The sequence below is a fragment of the Grammomys surdaster genome, unplaced genomic scaffold, assembly GCF_004785775.1.
Source record: "Grammomys surdaster isolate TR1022 unplaced genomic scaffold, NIH_TR_1.0 166, whole genome shotgun sequence".
NCBI lineage: Eukaryota > Metazoa > Chordata > Mammalia > Rodentia > Muridae > Grammomys > Grammomys surdaster.
Genome location: NW_021604614.1, coordinates 1,506,048 through 1,524,712, shown reverse-complemented (window position 1 = coordinate 1,524,712; position 18,665 = coordinate 1,506,048). Strand labels below are relative to the sequence as shown.

Sequence of the window (18,665 nt, the reverse complement as noted above, 5' to 3'; positions counted from 1 at the left end):
TTTTGATAATTTAAAACAATTATTATTATTTATTGAGACGCGGTTTCTCTGTGTAGCCTGGGCTGACTTGGAGTTGCTCTGTAGATTAGGCTGGCCTTGAACTCACAAGGAACCCATCTGTCCCTGCCTTTGTCTCCCAAGTATTGAAGTCAAAAGTATGGATTTATTTATTTAGTATCTATGAACCCTTTTCCTCCCAATTTAATACCCTTCTCTGTATTCAACTTCATTTAAATTCCCTTCCATTTAATGTATGAGCATATTCCCAAGTACACAGCGTCTGCTTAGAGGAGTGATGAGCTAGGGTGAGCTATAACCAGTTCTCCTGCGGGAGCCCATGTTTAAAGAGACTAGTTGTTCAGAATAGCACTGACACCCTACCTCATTGGGGGTAGGAAGTCACCAGTCTACGTCATTTTAAATTGATATGTATTTATTTGTAAATTACTAAGGATATTTCTACTTATTATTAAACAAAAACCTATATAGCATCTTTAAGAGGAAAGACATGTCATTTTAAATTTTAGGGTGTTGTTTGCAAGCAGCTGTATCTATCAGCAGAGAGTCCCACTCTGACTTCATTGTATGGACCAGGCTGGTCTAGAATTCACAGAGATCAGCCAGTCTCCATCTCCTGTGTCGCCTGTGCTTTAGCTCAGACACTGCACAGCACCTGGCTATCCCCTCTACCCTTTGTTTACAGGGAGACATGTTTGGGCCTTCTACCTGATTCTGGCTGCAACAGCCAATCTTGGGCTGCCTGTCCACTCACCATGAGCGCAGAGAATTAATTCCCATAGGACAGACCAGGGCCAAGCTGCCTTTCCACGCTTGGGAGAACCTACAGGGGCTTATCCCAGAGCTGTGGTCTCAGGAAGTCTCCGTGGGTTTTGTCATCAGCCCTGTGTGTAACCCAGAGCTGGTTCCTCCCTGCTCGGCCCCACTGTGCTCTGCCCCTGAGAGAAGCCTCATCTTCTGTGTTTTGTTCTTAAATTCAGTAGGGGCTTCTTTCAAAAGCCACCAGCCCTGATATCCTATCTCTCTACTGGTTCCTGCTCGTTGACAGGAACCCTCCTTCCCTGCTGTCGTCTTGGCTGTTCTAGGAAGCTTTGGCTTTGGTCAGCTTTTGTTCTTCTGTAAAATAGACCAGGCCTCTTTTCCAGCTAGCCTGACTTGTCCTCGACTTTCACCTGGGCATTATGAGACTGTAAGCTTGGGTTCTAATTGCTGTTAGGTTAGGCCTAGTCCTTCCTTCCAACCCCATGCTCCCAGAAATAAGACTCAAAATATAAATATATTTACAAACACCTTGGCCATATAGATAGGCTTTTCTCTTATTAGATCATAACTTAAATCTTAAATTTCCCATTTATTTTAAATGCCACATGGTTGATTACCTGTGCTTAGGTACCATGTGTCCGTCTCCTGGAAAATGTGTCACATCTCCTGCCTGGCTCTCTACCAGAATCCTTTCTCTTCCCAGATGTCCCACCTTCTATTTCCTGTCTAAACCGTAGGCCATAGGCTTTTTAATTGACAGGTGATCCACATAACACACAAGATATCCTTTCTCAGCTGGCCTCAAACTGGCTAGCCAAGGATGATCTTGAACTCCTGTCCTTCTACCTCTACTTCCCAAGTGCTGGGTTTTCAGGCATGAGACACCATACCTAGCCCTCTCCCCCATTTGGAGACAGGCTCTCAATGTGCTCCCTGGCTGGCCTGGAACTTGTTATGGAGATCTGCCTGCCTCTGCCTGATGGGTGCTGGGATTCAAGATGTGCACCACCACCTCTGGTTCCTTTCTCCCTTTTGTTCATTCCTGGGATCCCAGGCCATGGAATAGTGCCGCTCACTCGGGGTGAGTCTTCCATCTCATTTAGTAGCCAGTAGGTTAACATGTGTGTGTGTGTGTGTGTGTGTGTGTGTGTGTGTGTGTGTAAACAAGAGGTCAAACTTGGATATCTTTCTCTGTCCCTTCCACCTTGTGTTTGTTGAGAGAGGGTTTTCACTCAACATAGAGCTTGCTAATTTGGCTAGACTGTCTTCACAGAAAGTCCCAAGGACCCTCCTGTCTCTACCCCCTTCTGAGTAATGACTACAGACATGCACTGCTGCCCCAGCTTTTTTTTATATGTGTGAAATTACCCCTGTAGCTTCAGCATTATGGAAGACAGAGACAAGAAGATTGCTAGGGTTTGTGGCCTGCTGGTCTGGCTTCAAGTTCAATGAGAGACCCTGTCTCAAACAAGATTACAGTAGTGTAGGAGGATACCCAACATCCTTCAGGGGCATGCTTGTGTTTGCGTGTGTGTGTGTGTGTGTGTGTACACGGGCGCGCGCATATGTGCCTGTATGTACCAGTGTGCATGTGCCTGTGCATGTGTGTGTACATGCACTCGCACATGTACACACACACACAACCCAAAACACACACTCCCCCAAAAAAACTCCCAAGGCTGGGGCATTAGCTCAGCTGGTACAATGATTGCCTAGCAAGTATGAAAGATTTCACTCCCAGGACCACATGAACTAGGTGTGGTGGCACACATCCATAATCTCAGGACTGGGGAGAAAGAAGCAGGGGGATTTTAGCAAGTCCAGCCTAGTCTCTATGGTGAATTTCTAAGTCAGTCAGGGCTACAGAGTCAAACGTTTAAAACAAAACAAAACCAAAGACATAGGAAGCTACTTATCCATGGATGGGACAATTGTTTCAAACTACACAGAGAGCAGAATCAGGGCCGTGCAGGTATAGAGACTCGCTCAGTCCAGCCCCCTGGATTTGCAGGGCTTTTCTGGTTGAAACAGATGAGACATCAACACACCTCATTCTGGGCGTGCAGCTGCTGAGCCAGCCCAAAAGGCCTCCCAGCCGGCCCTGTCTCCGCTCTAATGCACCGTTAGACGCCTGACTACACCCGGGGGAGCCGTAATGGACTCCACATCCCAGCCTCAGCTAAACTAATGGATTCCTAATGGAGGAGACAGTGCCATTACCAAAAGGAGCGGGGAGGGCGGAGGAGGGCAGAAAGGAAGATTGATCAGTTTCTCTAGGAGACGAGCCAGATTCAGCCCATATTTGGGTTTGGGGTGGGGAGGGGTCTCAGGTAGCTGGGCTGGTCTCATTTTCACTACATAGCTGAGGCTGACCTTGAACTTCTGATCCTCCTGCCTCTACCGCCCAAATGCTGGGATTTCAAGTATATGTCACTATGCCCAGCACCAATTCTTGGCTCTTAAAACCCCAACGAATTCTTTCTCTGGTATTCTGGGCTTGTTGTGTCTATTGAAGCCTGGGTCCATCTGTCCAATTGGGTCTGCCTGTCCGATTGGGTCCATCTGTCTGGTTGAGTACCTCATTCCCCAGCTTCAGTTATTTGGTTGAGAAACTTCTTACTTTTCTCCTGGCTTTAACAAAATAGATGCAAAAGCCAGTTATGGAAGGAAGGGTTTGTTCTGACTTACAGTTCTGGGCAAGACTCCATCACTGTGGGTCTGAAGCTGCTGATCACAAACTTCAAATTCATCCTACAGCGTGGGTTGATGGGCAACCCAGCAAAAGGAGTTTTGGATGGCATTTGCATATACGATATGCACTGTGTTTGAGAACATTTCATTGTAGATGTGAGGGAGAAACCAGCCAGAGACATCTGGAAGAGTCAAGGAGAGAGAGAAGTAGGGGCATCGAGAGAGAGAGAGAGAGAGAGAGAGAGAGAGAGAGAGAGAGAGAGAGAGAGACAGAGACAGAGAGAGAGAGACAGAGAGAGATTGAGGTGGGAGGGGAAGCAGACCACGAGAGATCCAGGAGCCGAGCCAAACAGGAACCAAGAGGCCAAGAGACTATGTAGCCACCATGGCTGACTTTCTGTAGGGAAGAGAATGTGGGGGAAGGGAAGGGAAGGCCAGCCTCTGGGAGGGAGAGGTTCAGAATAGTGGGGTGAGAAGCACCTGGAAGAAGCCCCAGGTACCCAGTGAGACTTGACCCAGGTTTCTGTAAGACCTAACACTAACTGACTATGACCTAAATAAGCCATCAACTGTCCGTTTTTCCTCAGTTCTGGGTAGGGGCTTCTGTACCTCTCCCCATTTTATGCTTAAATGATTTGTGCGGCTACCATAGCTGCTGTGATATGAGTGCCTGGATAGGAGACGCTCCTCCCTGGCTCTGACTCTCAGGATCTTTCTGCCTCTTCCACAATGGTCCCCGACCTTTGGGAAGGGATGGAGATGATACAGAGGCCCCATTTATGACTGATCACTCTGATGCTTGTTCTCTGTACGTTGACCAGTTGTTTTGGCATTTAACCACCCTCCATTGCACAAAGACATTGTTCTAGGATGAGAGGGAGACTTAGAAGGCAGTTTGAGATTATGTCCGTTTACCAGAATGATAGATTTACCTCTGGGGCCAGAGAACTCAACCAGGCATGTGTTTCTTACAGTACGGAAGGAAGGCTGTAAATCTAAGTAGTGATTGGTTACCTCCACAGGATTTATGCCACAATTGCACCCATGGCGTATCTTACCTTGCTGGGGCAGCATTATTGTTATTCAGCAGATTCATGGCTGGGTAAGCTGGGATAACTTTTCCTCCCCAGTAGGCTATGCAGAACATTCCAGTGCTACGAAAGCTAGCCCAACAGAGAGGAAACTTCTAGCCAGTATAAGATTTCTCTGTGGTCTGTGAATTTTTTTTTAAAGATTTGTTTTATTTTCATTTATGCGTGTGAGTGTGTGTGAGTGCGTGTGAGTGCATGTGAGTGCGTGTGAGTGCGTGTGAGTGCACGGGCCTGCAGAGCCAGAAGAGGGTGCTGGGAAAAGCTGGAGTTTCAGGTAGCTGTAAGGCTCCTGATGTGGGTGCTGGAACCTGAGCTCAGGTCCTCTGCAGGAGCAGTGCGTGCTTGGAATTGATGAGCCACATCTCTGGGGCCTCTTACTTGTTTTTCAATTATTCAGTGTTGAGGTTTGGTCTTACTGTGTATTGTAATGCTACGTGAGGGTCCCCAAGACTTGGAGTCCACATGTATACCCAAGTGACACTATGTGACCTTGTCCTCAATTGGTAAACAAAGATGCTGACAACCAATAGCTGGACAGAAGAGACATAGGTGGGGTTGAGAATTCCCAGGCTTGGGGTTGGAGGAGAACCACGAGGAGGAGGAGAAGGCAGAGGAGGAGAGAGAAGCCACCGTGGGTTAGGAGTCAGGAAATGTGGCCCTGAGGACTGGCCAATTGGAGTTAAGAGCAGCCCAGATGAAACACAGTAATAACTTGGGGTTATGGTTAGGAAAGTAGATTCTAACAGCATAGAGGGTAGATATCTGTCCAGCTATTATGCTGATTAAGGCTTATTGTAAATATAAAGGGTGTGTGTGTGGTTTATTGGGGAATTAAATGGTCAAAGATGGGGTAGAAACCCCAGATTGTGATAAAAATGTTCTATAACAGTTCAGTTGTCAAGTTAGGATCATGTATCTTGGCCTCAGACTCCGTGTGCAGCTGAGGTTGGCTTTGAACGTTTTTCTATTTAAGTTTACTTAGTTATTCATATGGTTGTTTTGCTTGTGTGATCTGTGTATGTTTGCCATGCGCATGCCTGGGGCCTGCAGAGACCAGATGCCCTGGAACTGGAGTTACAGATGATTGTGAGCTGCCATGTGGCTGCTGAGAGGGCCTCTCCAAAACTAAGCACTCTTAATCGCTAAGCCATCTCTCCAGCCCCCATGGCCTTCAACTCTTGATCCTCCTGCCTCTACTTCCCTAGGTGCACCAGTCACCAGTCACCGTGTCCGAGGTATTCAATTTTGAGGATAGAAGAGGGCTTCTGGCATGCTGGGCCAAGCAATCTACCAATATAGCCATATCCTCAGACATATTTCTTTGGTTTGGTTTGGGTTTGGGTGTTTGACACTGGGTCTAGGATGGCCCAGACAGGCCTTAAATTGGTGGTGTGACCTTGAACTCCCAATCCTTCTGCTTCCACCTCCCGTAGCTTCTCTGTTTACAGTTTTTCTTTTCCTATTCTGTCTCTTCTGGATCAATTCCAAAGTGTATGCAAATTCTTACATCAATACCTGTTTCCAGAGAAACTCAAATACCTCAATCCTTGGCCAGTAAGCACTCCCTTAAGGCCTAGTGAGAATAGCCACGATTCATTGCTGGGAAAGGAAACTGAAGAAAACACAAACAGAAAGATGCCTCATGCTCATGGGTTCAAGGGACTGATGCCATTAAACTGTTCGCACTCTGTGTTTTGCTGGGGTTTTTGTTTGTCTTGTTTTGCTTTTGGCCGTGGTTGTGCTCACATAATTCCATGTGAGCAGGGTGGCCTGCCTAGGATTCCAGGCACAGGAGGTGTATACAGGGGAGCCCCAGAGCAAGCCAAACTGATAAACTCTGGATTTGATTGAGAGATCCCGTGTGTATGTTTTATGCATGCATATGTGTGGGTATTTGTACCTCGATGTGCACATCTGGAGGACAAAAATGTGTCTCCTTATTTCAGTCTGAAAATCATTATCATCTATTACTAATATTACTATTATTATTATTATTATTATTATTTTGAAACAGAGTCTCATTTTGTAGTCCTCAAACTCAAAGAGATCTGCCTGTCTCTGTCTTCTGGGGGCACACGTGGAGGTCAGAGGGCAACTTTCAGGAGCCAGGTACCTTTCCACCATGTTGTAGTGAGAATTTTGGTTTCTTTAAAAACCCAGTTATGTTATGTGAATATGTTTTTGTTTTAATCCTAGGTGTGGGAAATGGGGCTGCTTCAGATTGTCCACAGCAGCTGACTATGATTTGTCTCATGCTCTCTCAGGGGTGTGATTCTGCCAGCTGAAGATAATTTACGTCTGGAATTCTGAGTGACTCTTGAGAAGGTATATAAATGCCAGAGCCCTGAGAAGTTGTGCCTCTGCCTCCCTGCCTCCCTGCCTCCCTGCCTCCCTGCCTCCCTGCCTCCCTGCCCCTGCAGGTTCCTCCTGCTGCTTTTTCTGTTTGCTATTTGGTTTCCTAGACTGCTCGTTAGAGATATCCTGACAATGAAGGTTGGACCTCCTCCTCCCTCAGGTACTCATCACCCCTAATCATCAGGAAGTAGTCTAAAGAGGCCTGTGCCTCCTTTCCCTTCTAACCTTCTTTCTCACTTACCTGTTGTTGGGGGGTTGGAAGGGATTGGGATGGAGAAGTGTGGTAGATATAAGAACCCAATAAAGTAGCCAAAATCTGGTTATACCATGTGACTCCCAGGGAGGGGTCATCTTGGTGGCCAGCGCCATTGCCCACTGAGCCTTCTTGCTAGACCTAGTGAAATCAAATCTTTATTTAAAAATCTGCAGTAAACAACCATGCTCTCCTTCCAGTAGGGCTGTGAACTCTCTAAAGGAGTTCATCAGGTTCCATGAGGGCAAAGGAGCCGAGAGCAGCATTTACCGGTCCTTGAGCTGAAAATTCAGCAGGGTCACGAATGCTTCTTGGTATTCAACAAAGAGATATACCTCCGCACCCGCTTGGCCTCTGGCTGGTCACAGAATTGCTTATCTGTTTTTGTAGTGAATCTGTAGAAAAGAGATATGAAGTGAATTTTGACATCTATGGCTTATGGACCTTATGAAAGAGGAGGGTGGGTAGACTTCTGACTAGGGTTGTCCCTTGTCCAAGACAACAGCCACACCCCAGTCCTGTCACATCTCCTGCTAAGCTGCTTCTCCTTTCCATCTCCCTCAGAATCCACACACCCTCAAGCCCACATTCCTCAGGAATCATGTCTCAGAAGGTCTAGTTGCCAGGCAGTAATCTATATTGTGATGCTTTTGTTTCAGTATAAGAGCTTTATTGAGACATAATTTACCCACTCTATGAAGCACATATTGGACATGACTAGGATAATGATGATATAGCTCAGCAGTAGAGCCTAGAATCCCCCAGTGAGGGGCTTGGGCGTGGCTCAGTGGTAGAGCCCCTGCCTAGAATCACCCAGTGAGGGGCTGGGGGCGTGGCTCAGTGGTAGAGCTCCTGCCTAGAATCCCCCAGTGAGGGGCTGGGGGCGTGGCTCAGTGGTAGAGCCCCTGCCTAGAATCCGCCAGGGAGGGGCTGGGGGCGTGGCTCAGTGGTAGAGCCCCTGCCTAGAATCTCCCAGTGAGGGGCTGGGGGTGTGCCTCCGTGGTAATACATTTGCCTAACATGTAGAAAGCTCTAGGTTCAATCCCTAATTAGGCAAATAGAAAAATAAACTTTAAATGTGAATACTTGGTTAGTAGACTTCAGTGTATCTATAGATTAGAGGACTGTTGCCCACGCCATTTTAATCTTTTACATGTGTGTATGCTAAGAGTATAACCCAGGGCTTCATATTGCTTAATAAATGCTTTACCACTGAATTACACAACACCTCTGCACAATGAATTTTAGAAGACAGAAAGAGCCTCACAGTATCTACTATGTCACGTAGTTCTCTTTTTATACATTTAGATTGTGTATTATTTATTTATTGTAGCAGAAGGGAAACAGACTTACTATAGTGCATATATGGAGGTCTGAGGAAAGTTTGCAGGGACTCAGCTTTCTCTTTCCATCATGTGGAACCAGGAGATCAAACTCCAGTGATTAGGCTTGGAGCAAGGTACTTTCTTTCTTTCTTTCTTTCTTTTTTTAAGGTACTTTCATCTACTGAGCCATCTCACTAAACTCACAATTCCACCACACTCCTCTTTTTTAAAAAGAAGATCTTACCATGTAGCCATGTCAAGTGTCAAACTCATGATCCTTCACCCCAGCTTACCGACTACAGGGATTATAAGTTTGTACCAACATATTCAGCTCTTGGTATTATTATCATCATCATTATTGTTATTATTATAGTTATTAATTATTCTTAGGTTTATCAAGACAGGGTTTCTCGTTGTACCAATGGCTGTCATGGAACTAGGTTAGTAGACTGGCCTCAAACTCAGAGATTTGCCTGCATCTGCCTCCCAAGTGCTGGGATTAAAGGTGTGCGCCACCACCACTTGGCTGTGCTCTTGACTTTTATACCCAGCTCTTAAAGCAGGGCCTGCTGTATGGTGTGAAAGTCAGACCCTAGCTCAAAGGCATATGTATTTGTGTAGAGGCTGGGCTCTAACCTAGTTTGGTGGTTGCTTTTAATTGCAAACTTAAAAATCTAAAATCATACGGGAAGGAAGTCTTGATAAAGATTATCTAGATTCAGGTGCCCTGTGGACATGTCTGTGGGGGCTATTTTGAGTATATTAACTGAAGTGGAAAGACTTGCCACTATGGGCGGCATCATTCTTTAGGCAGGGGGCTCTGAACTATCTAGGAGTGGAGAAATCAAGCTGAGCTGTATTGCAATGACTCAGTTCATTGTTCTGTGGTCTTGACTGTGAATATAACATGACTAGCTGCTTCAAGATCTTCCTACCTTGACCTCCCACAGCAATGATGGACTGTGTCTTTATCTTAGCTGTCAACATAGACAGCTGGGGTCATCTAAAAAAATAACCCTCAAAAAATTGCCTCAATAAGATAGGCCTGTGACCATGTCTGTGAAGACACGTCTTCATTGATGGTTGAAGTGGGAGGGCCCAGCCAACTATAGGCGACATCAATCCTAGACATGAACTATATAAGAAAGCTAGCAGAGACCATAAACCACAGGAGGAAGCCCAGTAAGCAGCATCCTTTGCAAACAGCATCCTTTCATGTTCTCTTCCTCTACTCTTGCCTTGAGATCTGACTTCCCTCAGTGATGGAGTATTACTCAAAATAAACCTTCTCCCTCCACCACCCCCCAAGTTGCTTTTGGTCATAGTATTTACCTTAGTAACAGGAAGCAAACTAGAACATACTATAACCTGGAATTTCTCCCGTATGTTACTTTCATCAAGGTATTTTATCCCAGAGACCAGAAGCAAAACAGATACCCTCTTCCCAGATTCCCATCTCGAGGTCCAGTCTGTCATTGAGGGCATCTACTCAGTCCCTTGCTTAATGATGTGGCCGATGTAGCAGGACCCAGAAGCACTCGCATCACACCCTCATTGGTGCAGCTGCTTTCGGTGAACATATAGCTGTACAGCCAGTGTCACGGGAACACGCAGTGGCTGAAATAGGGGCAGCAGAGCATACGGACGTCGCTCCCACCTAGACAGGCAAAGGAGGAGGAGCTTCGGGGAGGGGGAGGAGCTTCAGGGGAGGGCAGGAGCTTCAGGGGAGGGGGAGGAGGATCAGCTACATATATGTGGCAACACCAAGCTGGACACTGAGGAAGACAGCCGGGAGAACAATGAAACCCAAAGAGAAGGTCTTCATGGTCCATTGACCTGGGCCCTTTACAGATGGCTCCTCAGTTATTCCTGGCTTGTCTTCTCTGAGTTTGTGCAGTACCTGAAGAACATTCCAGAGAAATTTACAGTGGAAAACAAAGTAACTTTGCATGTGTGTGCGTGCGTGAGTGTGTGTGTATGTGTGTGTGTGTTGTGCATGTACATGACTCTGTGGGTACATGCATGAGGACATGAATAAGTAGAGGTCAGAGGAGGACATGACAAGCTTCCCAAGTGCTGGGATTAAAGGTGTGTGCCACCATCACCTGGCTCACGTCCTATATTTTATGGGTGGCTTCTGTATCGCTTTCCTTGTCGTAACAAAATAGCTGACAAAGGCAATTTACAGAGAGGGAACTATCTTGGCTCATGGTTTGAGGGCACAGTCCATGATAAGAAATCCACAGCAACAAAAGTATGAGGAGCTGGGTGGTGGTGGCGCATGCCTTTAATCCCAGCACTTGGGAGGCAGAGGCAGGCGGATTTCTGAGTTCGAGGCCAGCCTGGTCTACAGAGTGAGTTCCAGGACAGCCAGGGCTATACAGAGAAACCTTGTCTCGAAAAACCAAAAAGACAAAAACAAAAACAAAACAAAAAAAACAAAACAAAAAACAAACAAACAAAAAGCGTATGAGGCAGCTGGGCTGGTGTCACTGCATCCAGTCAGGAAGAGAAAGAAATGGACTGATGATCAGTTTGTGCTTTATTATTGAGCCACACTAACCAGCCCCTTATTGGGCAAGACAGGTACTCTACCCCTGCCCCAGTCCATCACTGGGAAATTCTAGGCAAGCATTCTACCACTAAACCATATCCCTGTGTTTGATTTGAGAAATAATTTACTTATTTATGTGTTTGTTGTTGGGGGGGTGTCAGCATGCCTGAGCATGCGTGTGGACTGAGTGCATGAGTCAGAGGACAGCTCTCAGAGTCACTTCTCTCTTCCAATCGTGTGAGTCCTGGGAGTTGAACTAGGGTCATCTGGCTTGGCTGCAGGTGCCGTTGCCTGCTGAGCCATCTCTCCAGTACAGCTTTTGAAGTTTCGAGTTAGGATCTCATTGCTTTTCAGGGTGACTTTTAAACTTCTCTGCCTCCACCTTCTGAGAACTAGGGTTACACGTGTGGCAAGGTTCCACAGTTTCACTATGGTTCTGTCTGATTGTCTTCCCTCTACAGTTAGTCACCGTTGTTTCTTTTATGAAACATCAGGATCCCTCCATGCACAGGGGTGTGTCCATAAACAGGCTTCTGCTGTGATCTACCTTCTCAGTATGCGTGCACAATGCTCTGTCCAAGACTTTCTTTCGTTCTCCTATCTTGGTGCAGGAGATCCAACCCAGAGCCTCGAGCTCCACACCCAGCCCTGAGCATATCCTTCATTTCACTCCCTCTGGGTCCTGCTCTGGTCTCAGCTACCTCCTTCTCCTATAGTTAAAGTGCCTGCTCCATACCCTCCAGGTTGCTGGCTGGGATCTGGCTATGGACGTTCCAGAACCCCCCTCCATCTGGGGTGCTTCTCAAGGTCTGGCTAGCCATTTGAACTTCTGCTACCATGGATACCCTTCTAAAACTCTTCTGTTGTCATGATCACAGGACTGGAATAGACTAGCTCATTTGTCCAGGTTCGCTTCCTCATGGCTCTCATGTTAGGCTGAAGTGTGTTCTCTTCCCCCTAAATTCACGTATTGAAACATTAACCCCTCAATGTGCCTATATTTGGAAACAAGAACTTTAAAAAGTCATTTTAGTCTTTGAGATAGGGTTTCACTGTGTAGCCTTTGCTAACCTAGAACTTACCATGTAGACCTTGCTGGTCTCAAACTCACAGAGGTCTACCTGTCTCTGCCTCCTGAGTCAGCACTCAGGATTAAAGATCCTGAGTTTTTAAATTTATTTTTACTTTTATTTTTATTTTCAAGTATGTGTGTATGCGTGCATTTGTGTAGTTGCTTGTGGAAGCCAGAAGTGGGAGTCAGGTCCCCTGGAGATAGAATTACAGGAAGTTGTAAGCTTCCTGAGATGGGTTCTAGAAACTGGACGTGAGTCCTCTGGAAAAGCAGTAGACGCTCATAACCTGCTGGTTATTCAGGCCACTTGAGAGGCAAGGAAGGCTTTCCCTGCCTTGTACTCCAGTGTGAACTTTGTATACTTTCTAAACTTTGTAAACCCTCAAGGCTGGAATGTGGTTGCTCCCCCCCCACACACACACACACACACACCAGATCCAGCAACCAAGCTCCTCCCCCAGTCTGCCCTCACTGTCCAGCTTCTGTAACTATCACAAAGGTCATCTATAGCCCCTCATGGGGGCCTCCTCAGATTATGCTAATTAGGTGAAAAAATCTGAACAAAAGGCACCAATCCTTGAACTTCCCACAGAAACCCACCAATCCCTGAACAGGAAAACCCACCAATCTCTGAGCTCCCCCAACCTCAGGACCTGAAATCCCATCAATCCTCACCCTGGAAGTCTCCACCCTAGAAAGCTCAGTCTCCCAAGAACCCCTATATAAACACTGTACTATGTCCAGTTCCCAGCAGCTGGCTGCTCCCTCCTGGGAGCACAGGGAGCCACTCCTGGATTTATTCCTCCTCTTCCCTGGGCACTCTGATAAATCTCTTTTTGGAGATTTGTTGCCTGGTATGACTCTCTCATTGGAAAAAGACAGGAAACAATGAAAAGAAGAAAGGAAGAAGCAAAGAGAAAGAGTGTGGCTGAGGCCCCTGTGTCCTCAGCTCAACTGGGGATACCTTCCCCTGGGAGCTACAACCCCTCTGCTGAGGAGGCTTCCTCTCAGAGCTGTGTGGTTCCTGAGTCTCCCTGTCTCAGGATGCCCTTCCATTGGGACACTGTCCCATCTCAGAGCTGTGTGCTTCCTGGGCTTCCAAGTCCCAGGATACCTTCCCATCTGAGCAGAAAGGCCAACATAACCATGTCTTGGTATGTCAAAAAGCAAAGACAGGAGAGGAAATGGTTCTCCACTAGGAGCTGGAAGGTCCACCCTGCACTGACCTTCTCCCTCCAGTTAAGCCCTACCCCCCAAAGGTTTCACAAACTTGACAAATCTTTCCAACCACCAGCAGCCAGGTACCCTGTATTCTAATACATGAGGAGGGGTTGGGATGGGGTGAGGTGGAATCTTTCTTTCAAGCACAGAACAGAGACAAGGGCAGCCCAGTCCATACACTTATTTTTTTTTTCAGTATGGTTTTGCTATATAACCCAGATTGGACTTCAGCCTTGTATATGTTAGGATTACAGACACATATTACTAGGTCTAGCTAAAGACAAACTTTGGGGGCTGGAGAGATGGCTCAGCAGTTAAGGGTGTTTGGAGCTCTTGTGAAGGGACCTTTTTGGCTCCTGGTAACCACATTGGGTAGCTTACAATGGCCTACACCTCTGGTTCTGGAGATTAGAAGTCCTCTTCTGGCCTCTGCGGGCACTGACCCACACATGCCTATGCTTACAGACATATACACAAAATAAAAATAACTTTAAAATGTCAAAGACAGACTTTGTTTCAAGATTTTTAATACCTCTTCAGTTCAATGAGGGAAATTGCTATTTTTGAAATTATTTTATTTTCTGTGTATGGGTGTTTTGCCTGCATATCTGTTCATCGGATGCATACAGTGCCCTCAGAAGCCAGAAAGGGGTCATTGGATCTCCTGGAATGAAGCTACGGATGGTTGTGTGTGGCCCTGTGGGTGCATGGGCTGGAACCCGAGTCCTCTCGAGAGCAGCCAGTGCTCTTTACTCTAGCTCTGTGTTATCCTCCTTGGCTATCTAAGAAAATGGAGATCCAAAGAGAGGGGGGGCCGATTCATCCAAGGCCAGAGCTAAGCCTGAAAGTGTCCTCTGCCTTCTGCCTTGTTCTGAAGAATCTCAGAGTCTCATCCCCTTCTTCCATGATAACAAACTGCAAAGTAGGTTTTCCCCAAGCTCTATCCAAATGGCTCCGTAGTTAAGGGAGGATACCAAGTGACAGATAAGTCACAGCTGCGTAGATAAGGAGAGACACAGTTGAAGACCAGAAAACCACTTCCAAACTATCAAGAGCCCAAAGGAAACAATGTGAGTCTAGAGATTACAACACCCACAGCAACAAAACAAGCCGCCAGTTGCCTAGGAGACATGCACCCGTTTGCATTCGATCATTCCTGTTCTGGGACATGATTATCTAGGCAAATATGGCAGCCGGACAATTCCTACGGCATCCTGAGTAGATAGGTGTGTTCTACCGGACTTGAAATTACTTAGGAGTTAGGGCTGAGAATGTGGCTCAATTGGTAAAGTATTTGCCTACTGTCTTATTTAGTTTTCTATTGCAGTGACGAAACACCATAACCAAAAGCAAGTTGTGTGTGGGGGGGAGGGTTCATATGTCTTACACTTCCGTATCACTGTTCATCATTGAAGAAAGTTGACACAGGACCTCAAAAAGGGCAGGAATCTGAGAGAAGGCTAGCCTGACTCCATGACAGGCTTCATTGGCAGTTCTGGAGGCTAGGCCTATATCTCTGTCTCCAAGAACTGGCCAATTCCAGGCCAAGTCCAGGTCTCAGAAGCTGCCCACCACCTGAGGCAAGCACAATGGGTCAGCAGCAGTTTCCAGACCTCCTCTGCTACGTTTTCAGTGACAGCTGGTAATGGAGGAATAGAAACGGAGTAAGATAGGGGTCACCTGTCCCGGAATGCCCTAACGTGCTCTCAGTCAGGCCTGCGAGCTCACTTGGTTGTCTGTCTATGATGGTAACGGGAGACCCCAGCACACGGGACTTCTGCAGAATAAAACACTCATTGCGTTTATATACTATTTGAGGGTGTCATTCTTCGGCGAATCACAGACCCTTACACTGGAGGCAGAGCTGATGCAGAGGCCATGGAGGGTGCTGCTTACTGGCTTGCTCACTGTGACGTGCTCAGACTGCTTCCTTTCTTTTAAAAAAAAATATTTTTTTTCTGTAAATTGTTTTGCCTGCGCATGTATGTATGTCTTCATGAGGGTGTCGGATCCCTTGGAAGTGAAGTTACAGACGCTTGTGAGCTGCCGTGTGATGCTGGGATTGAACTTAGGACCTCTGGAAGAGCAGCCAGCGCTCTTAACTGCTGAGTCATCTCTCCTGCCCAAGTTGTTTTCCTAGTGAGAACCATTCTGGAGAGGGTGAGATGGAATCTCTGTGTTTTGATTTTCAGTTCCCTGGTGGCAAAATAAGAATATCGATTTTTTTTCATGTGTTTTCTGGCCATTAGCACTTCTCCTTTTTAGAACTGCCTTCTCAGTTCATTTTCTCAGTTTTGTTTTTCTTATCAACTAGGGAAAAGTCACTCTTCCCTGATCCGTGGCGTGTGTGGTAATGAGAGCTATCTCGCAGGGGTGGGCCTCCATCCATTCCTAGAAGATTAAACTCTGCCTTCTGCTATATCATGTCTTCCTTTTATCTTTATTTTTATATTATTTGTTTATTATATATGCATGTACTCATGTGTGAGCATGAGGAAGCCAGACAATATCTGGTATCTTTCTCAATTGCTCTCCACCTTTGTGTGTGTATGTGTGTGTGTGCGTGGACGTGTGCGTGCGTCTGTGCATGCACGCATACGGACATGACTATGCAGAGGTCAGAGGAGGACATAGCATAATGAGCCCCTCTCTTATCTACCCGCCTCCCGTGAGATACGTTCTCTCTGTACCATAGCTCTTCCTTTCTTCTAGTATAGCTAGCTTGCTGTAGTCATCTCCCTGGTTCTGTCTTCCTCCGCCCCGGCACAGGCTGCAGCCACTCCCACACACCTGGCTTCTCATGTGCACGCTGGAATTTTTATGTGAAATTTAGTCTCACAATCTTAGTTAGGGTTTCTATTGCTATGAAGTGACGCCATGACCACAGCAACTCTTATAAAGGACAGCATTTAATTGGAGCTGGATTACAGCTCAGAGGTTCAGTCCATTATCATTGTGGCAGGAAGCATGGCAGTGTGCAGGCAGCCATGCTGCTGGGAAGGTAGCTGAGAGACCTACATCTGGATCCATTGGCAGCTGGAAGAGAGAGACACTGGGCCAGGCTGGCCTCAAATTTTCTATGTGGCTATAGAACCTTGAACTTTGTTTTTTTAGGGAAGGATGTTTGAGAGAAGGTCTCTCTGTGTAGACCAGGGTAGCATTGAACTCACAGAGATCCTCCTGCCTCTGCCTTCTGAATTCTGATCTTTTTCCTGTCCTCCTGAGTGCTAGGATTACAGGAATGCATGATCATGCCTAGTGTTTGCAGTGCTGTGGTTGAGACCCAGTTTCCTGTCATGCTAGGCAAGCACACACCCACTGACCTACACCCCTGGCTTTATATAGACCACACAATCCACTGACCTACATCCCGGCTTTACAACGGCAGATGGGTTTGAAAATACCGTCATTGAGATCCTCCATTTCAGCCAAGTTTTTATTTGTTCCAAGCTCTGGAGGTGGGACCAGCCTGGAATACCCGCCAGCATGCTTGGGAGTTACCACTGTTGACAGATCTTCTCCCAGAGGTAGACAAGCCCCACCCTAAGACAAGGACCCCATCGGAGCCAGCTGCAAGCAAGGTGCACCTGCAGGTTCTCAGGTCTCATGCACCTGGGCTCTGATGAAACCTTTGAGCCACACAAGAAGAGAACCCAGGATGACCAATATTGTTCTTCTGGAACCTTCTCACTCAGCACAGGAAACACCAGAACTCTGGCATGCTTGGAGCACCCTCGAGTTCTCACAGAATAAACACACTCCCTTAAAGAAATGCTGAGAATGGGGAAACGAACTCAGGCCTCATCCCATCTGGCACCTCAAGCCCAACGCAGACTGGTAAAGTGTCAATACCTATGTCCAAGTTTGGGGACAGAGGAGAGGTGACTAAATCTTGGTGCTGTTGCCATGGCGTTTCTGGACAGCAACCTTGGGACCCAGTGCCTTGGCACCTTTAGAAGGCTGGTTTTTCTTGGCATCCAGGTGTTGTATGTGCCTCTGAACCCATGGCAACTTGGGATCAGTACAGATCTTATGGCCCTTCTTGGTGATGAAGCTGTGGGAAAGAAGAGCAGGGGGGTTAGTTTGAAGTCCAGAAAGATGAGGAGACTAACCTTCCCTTCATGAGGAAGTGATCGTAAGCGCGTCTCAACTGCTCGCCCTTGGCTCTAGGACGCTCCTGACATTAGACTTCTCTTAGCATTCTGCGTTTCACCACTACGGGACAGGATGGTGGAGTGTGTGGGACAGGATGGTGGAGTGTGCGGAACCCGTACTCATTCTGTGGCCTCCCTGTGAGACAAAGGAGGTCCTGCCTTTGAAGTGTGATGCTGGATGTGATGGAAGAGGTAGGGTCTCTATCTGTAGCAGGAAAACAGATCTGAGAAGACAGCTTAGTTGGTAAAAATGTCTGCCTTGCAACTGTGAGGATCCAGGTTCCGTCGTCAGGACTCAAGCATGGTGGTATGTGCTTGCAATCCCAGCGCCGAGGAGGCAGAGGCAGGTGGATTCCCCGCAGCTTGCCAGCCAGCTAGCCTACACTACTCTGTGAGTTCCAGGCTGGTGAGAAAGCCAGACATGATTCAGCAGGGAAAAAATGCCTGCCATCAAACCCAAGAACCTGAGTTCTATTTCTGGGGCCCACAGGGTGGAATGAGAGAACATCTACACATGTTCTGTGGCATGCATGCATGTGTGTAAGCACACACACATACACACATACAAAACTTAAAACTTAAAAAAAACAAAGGCTTTTATTTTGAAGGTGACACCCAAGATTGGCCCCTGGCCTCACAGGCCTGCATACAACTGACATGGACACTCATATGCCCAGCCCGTCTACACATACACCCATTTTTTTTTTAAAATGTCACCAGATCACACTAGGCATGGAAACATGGCTCCTGGGCATGCTGTAGCTGGGAGGGGAGCCTGGGATGCCCCCTTCGGTGCCAGCTCTCAGGGACACTCTGATGTCAGCTGAGGAATGAATATTAATGCCATTCCCACTGTAAAGCACAGATTAAGACACGAGGTCATGCTTGTCACCTCAGGTGAGAAGGCGGCTCTGCAGTGATATGAAATCTAGAGGCCTAGTTGGTCATGTGACCTTGAGCCAGTTGTGAGTCTTACTGAGCCTCAACTACCTTCAGTAAAATGGAAAAAGTCCTATGTTCTCTGACAGATTGTCTTTGGTTTTGCCATGCTGAGGAAGAAACCCAAAGTTTTGTACTTGTTAGGGAAGTACACTATTGCTGATCCACGCCCCCAGCCCCTCACTGGGGGATTCTAGGCAGGGGCTCTACCACTGAGCCACGCCCCCAGC

General features: G+C 47.0%; 2 protein-coding genes across 3 annotated transcripts in view; both read right to left on the bottom strand.

The window, feature by feature from the left end:
• Positions 1 to 7,468: 7,468 nt before the first annotated feature.
• On the bottom strand, positions 7,469 to 10,320 carry Ccl26 (C-C motif chemokine ligand 26). The gene is given in 3 exon segments (XM_028765938.1): positions 7,469 to 7,565; positions 10,038 to 10,152; positions 10,248 to 10,320. Coding segments are annotated over 3 exon segments (285 nt in total).
• A 6,023-nt stretch (positions 10,321 to 16,343) lies between these two features.
• Ccl24 (C-C motif chemokine ligand 24) overlaps positions 16,344 to 18,665 on the bottom strand; it is a 3,241-nt gene continuing 919 nt past the window's right edge. Inside the window, exons 3-4 of one of the 2 annotated variants that reach the window (XM_028766250.1) lie at positions 17,195 to 17,396; positions 16,344 to 16,378 (exon numbers count right to left, since the gene is read on the bottom strand). In XM_028766250.1, coding sequence (XP_028622083.1) covers positions 17,228 to 17,396 — 169 coding nt within the window. In that variant the 3' untranslated portion in view covers positions 16,344 to 16,378; positions 17,195 to 17,227. Of the gene's footprint in view, positions 16,379 to 16,760; positions 17,397 to 18,665 lie in introns of those variants that run through there. The other variant, XM_028766249.1, reaches the window with a different exon arrangement.